The sequence below is a fragment of the Zingiber officinale genome, chromosome 10B (assembly GCF_018446385.1).
Source record: "Zingiber officinale cultivar Zhangliang chromosome 10B, Zo_v1.1, whole genome shotgun sequence".
In the NCBI taxonomy this organism is placed as follows: domain Eukaryota; kingdom Viridiplantae; phylum Streptophyta; class Magnoliopsida; order Zingiberales; family Zingiberaceae; genus Zingiber; species Zingiber officinale.
This window is the reverse complement of record NC_056005.1, coordinates 2,483,637-2,487,887: the sequence shown is the minus strand read 5'-3', so window position 1 is coordinate 2,487,887 and position 4,251 is coordinate 2,483,637. Positions and strand designations below refer to the sequence as shown.

General features: G+C 44.8%; 1 protein-coding gene across 2 annotated transcripts; it reads left to right on the top strand.

Annotated features, from left to right (window-relative positions):
* Positions 1–800: 800 nt before the first annotated feature.
* On the top strand, positions 801–2,824 carry LOC122029858 (uncharacterized GPI-anchored protein At4g28100-like). Of its 2 annotated transcripts, XR_006125216.1 has the most exons (3): positions 801–1,699; positions 2,112–2,459; positions 2,566–2,824. XR_006125216.1 is itself a non-coding variant. In XM_042589002.1 (2 exons), exons 1-2 carry the CDS (start codon positions 1,070–1,072, stop codon positions 2,217–2,219), a joined length of 738 nt encoding a protein of 245 aa, XP_042444936.1. In that variant the 5' UTR covers positions 801–1,069; the 3' UTR covers positions 2,220–2,570. The 2 variants fall into 2 exon arrangements, 1 of the variants encoding a protein (XP_042444936.1); XM_042589002.1 differs by having other exon boundaries at positions 2,112–2,570.
* Positions 2,825–4,251: the final 1,427 nt, after the last annotated feature.

Sequence of the window (4,251 nt, the reverse complement as noted above, 5' to 3'; positions counted from 1 at the left end):
ATTTTCTTCCACAAGGGCTACATTGATGCTGGAGGTTAACGGTCTATAATATTCGAACACAACGATTATCCTCTCCCACACTGATACTTGGACATCAAACACTGAGTGGGTACTGATCATGTGTACAGTTTGTAAAAATAATTGATGGGGTTCCATATCCTCTTCTAGGTACCTAGCATCGTGATTCCCTCGAAGTCTTACAATCCTGACCATCAGGTGTACATTGTCATCAAGGTTGTGCGACCTCATCTAGCTAAAGAGTCGAGGGCACTTTAACGAAAGTCAAGTGCCAATGAAAGTGGTCAGCGGGATGATGATGGGGCACGAGAAGGAAAGAGGAGTTGGCGAGAAAGAAAAAAATAAAAATATTTGTCTATTAACAACATCTTTACTTTCCCATGAAGGTAGCATTAACTTCCCTCGGGACGATACGATGATTAAAACATAAAATATTATAACATGACGTTTTGAGATCGAAATTTGATATGATTGAACATAACTTCTCCCATGTCTTGATCATTTGCACTAATGACTAGTAGTCATCCGTGATTTATCTCCTCCGTGTTGATCTAGAGACGAATTGACGGGGACGTTGGGGCGAACCTTTTTACCACATGAAGGCAACATTAATCTATTTTAAGTTTTTCCAATTTATCATTTCGATTAAATTTGTAAATATTGATTTAATTAAAAGAAAGGAAAATATTTTGTTAATTTGTTAAATTAATTTAATTTATTTTTAAAAAATAAATATAGTGCACTACGCAGCTGAAAAAGAACAAAAAAACATGCAGACAGAGAAGTCTGCCGTCTGCAAGCCCTCGGCCGTTTGGCTGAGAAATGACCAAGAAATTGACGTCTAGTGTCCTTTCTCTCTCCGTCTCTCTCCCTCCTCCTGTCTTTCTTTTCTCGCATCTCCACCAACTCCACCTCAAAAAGGTGCATTTCGCTCTCTTCTCCTCCTCTTCTCTTCCGCCAGCTCGCTCGGCTTACGCCGGAGGAACTCTGCTTCCCTTCCCTGCACTGCCCGTTTGAGTTGGAGAAAGAAGTGAGAAAGGAAAGAACGGAAATGGCCTCTTTCTTCCTCTATTTCTTTGTCTCCCTCCTCTCCGGAGTCGCGTCGCAGGCCGCAAGCCCTGAGCTTCGTCCCCTCAGCTCCGATGGCTTCGACCCCACCACCGTCCCTTCCTTCCCCGTCGCACGGGGCGTCAACCAGAGCTCGGCCTGCCACCTGGACCTCTCCGACGAGCTCTTCGGCGGGGTCAGCGACGCCTGTGCCCGCGGCACCCTCGACCGGAGCCGATGCTGCCCCGTGCTCGCCGCCTGGCTCTTCGCCGCGCACGCTCGCTACGCGCTCGAGCTCCGGCCGCCGCCGCAGGCCGAGGAGGGCCTCGCTGCCGCCGACGGGCCGATGATGCCGGACGACAACCAGAAGTGCGTGGACACGCTGCACAGCGCGCTGGAGCGGCGCGGTATCCGCCTGCCGCGGGCCAACGCCACCTGCGACACCGTGCTCTGCTTCTGCGGCATCCGGCTCCACCAGGTTGGGTCGCTTCGGTGCCCGGCAGCCTTTAACGTCAGTGGCGGAAAGGATCCTTCGCGGAACGCCACGCCGACGGCGGCGGTCCGTCAGCTGGAGCGCGACTGCCTCAACTCGTCGTACGCCGGCTGCACTCGATGCTTGCACTCTCTCGAAAAGGTATTTGTCCTTCCCATTTCTTTTACTCAATTTCTCTGTTCTCTTCATTTTGTGTTGGAGTAATTCTTTTGGATGTTTTACAAAATCAATTGCTCAAATTATTGATCTTTGTAGTCGGAATTGCGATCCTGGTGAAGACAGAAGTAATGGGATAAGATTCAATTCATTCATTTTTTCAGTTAACGGAGTTTTTTTTTAAAAAAAATTGGGAAATCAAACGTCTTGGTGTTCTTCTAGTCGCTTTCTGAATGAATTTTTTTAGCTCGGTGTGAAAATTTTATTTTGTTGTTTGTTCTATCTTCGACCAACGTAATAAATGAAGAACATGCAACGTTCGGTCACTCTACGTGCCTTCGTTTTCAATGTATCATAGTCGATAAACATTCTGCCTACGGTTCTTATTCTTGAACAGGTCAAGGGAAACGGCGGCGGGGTAAACAGCAGCGTAAGCGGAAACCGGACGGCGAGAATGTTCGGCCGCGACTGCCAACTAATGGGCCTGACGTGGCTGCTGGACTGACTTACGGGCTCATCCTTTGGGGCTCGATTAGGGGGGTATCCCACAGGATTCATTGTTGTATCAGCAGGTGGTCTATAAGCGGACTCCGCCTGAGAATAAATCTGTTCCTGCAGCTGCTTTAATTTAGGATAGTCAGAAACCCAATCATTAATTTGACTGGTACCTGGATGTTTTTCTGAAAGATTTTCTTCTTCTTCAGTGCCAGCTGTGCCAGCTGCTACTATTTCCCCACCACCTTCCGTAAATGAATTAAGAAATTCATTTTCTTGTTCAATAGATATTGATGCAGTCTGTAATGCTAAATACTGCAAATACTCAAGATACTCATTATTGTCATTGTTTTCAGCATCATCTTCATCTTCATCATCCCATGTTGATCGTGTTGGTGGAATAAAGGGGGCAGATGGTGGTGCAGCATAATTGACATAAAAGTTATACTTGCCACTGGGTTCGCCAAGGGTATCCCATCTAGGATTTGTATCTGGCTGTCCTAGGGGTTCCCATCTACTATTTGTAGTTTCTTCATTAGAGAAGACACATAGGAATTGTGTTGAGGAAGATGCTTTTGTTGAAGAGGTGTTTTTAGAAGCCTTTATTGAATTTAACTCAGCTTGCAGTTGCCTCCGATATTCTCGTGAATCCCGCAACATCCTTCTAGAGGTGGCAAAGCTTTGTTCAAATAAATCATTTTCGGCTAATAAATCTAAATAAGCTTCTTTTTCTCGGAGCTTATGTTGCTCAATAGCATATTGCCTTGCTTGAGCTTGTTCTGCCAATAATTCTTCCTCAGAAATAGTTTGAATTGGTAAAGGTGAAATTACCTCCTTCTGTTTGCCTTTGTGGGTTGGTGCTACATAGGCATCATAGGTGGCTGCATCTTCTTCGCCACTGCAGCAATAATGACAACCTAAACATTCAGGGTTTGCTTTAGAGCTAGTACAAACCTGTGTTTGTGTTGTAGAACCAAAACCCGAGGTTCCTCGTTCAGTCAAGCCTAGCTGTTCTACTTCCTTCACTTCAGGTGTTGTTATGCGTTCCAGGATGATTTGGGCAATACATTCCTGCTTATTAAGAAATATATCTTCATTCGTAGTGTTAAACGCCATAACTTTTACCTCTCCCCTGTAATCAGCGTCGATTACTCCACCCATGATAATGATTCCCCTCATGGCAGAGCTTGATCTTGGAGCTATTCTTCCATATGCATTGTGTGGAATTTGGATGCACAACCCTGTTGATAACAAAGATCTTCCCAAAGCAGGTATATCCTGAGCATGAGTAATGGAAATATCATACCCTGCTGCTCCTGCTGTTCTTCTCATGGGAATCTGGGCCAACGAATGTGTCCTTTTGACCAGTAGTTCTTCAGGAATTCCTTCCTCTATAAATACTGCAATAGAATGCCTTGCAACCTCTTCTTCATCAGATTGAATTTCTTCATCCTTTGCATTATATTTAGGTAGGTCGGATAAGGATGCCGCTTGATATTGGTCAAATTGCAGCGAGACACTTCCATCTAGCATGTTTCTGGTATTGACCTCAGTAGGCTGCATAGGGATATTTACAGTGGATTGCCTTATAATCCAGTTCTGTCCTAAGACATCCCTGGTATTATAACTTCTTCCTGGGAGAGCTCTAACACCATGGCTTGCTAGATAGTCCACAACATTCTGTACTTCATAAGCAAAGCCCACGTTAGGTGTATTAGATAACCTACCTACTAATCCTCTTGTAATCAGTAGGTTAGCTTCCCCATTCCTCCAGTTTTCGTATCCCCTTGCAAGTATAGATACCTGTATATTTCTATAAAAATCAGAAATTGTAAGCATGGTATCAGGGATAACATAAACTAATTGACTTCCTCTTGTCAAGTCTACTTCCATTGTGGCGAAAATGGCTTGATCTCCTTGCCAACGGTTGTCCCTAAAGACAATCAGTGCCAGAGTACCTTCTTCTTGTCGGTGTAATATTTGAATACGAACTTGGATTACACCCATATGTAGGAAACGCATTCCGCTTCTCTGAAGTTGAT

Coding starts and splice junctions, on each gene's coding strand:
- LOC122029858 (XM_042589002.1), top strand. CDS start 1,070: ATGGCCTCTTTCTTCCTCTATTTCTTTGTCTCCCTCCTCTCCGGAGTC. Junction 1,700..2,111: donor GCTTGCACTCTCTCGAAAAG/GTATTTGTCCTT, acceptor ATTCTTGAACAG/GTCAAGGGAAACGGCGGCGG.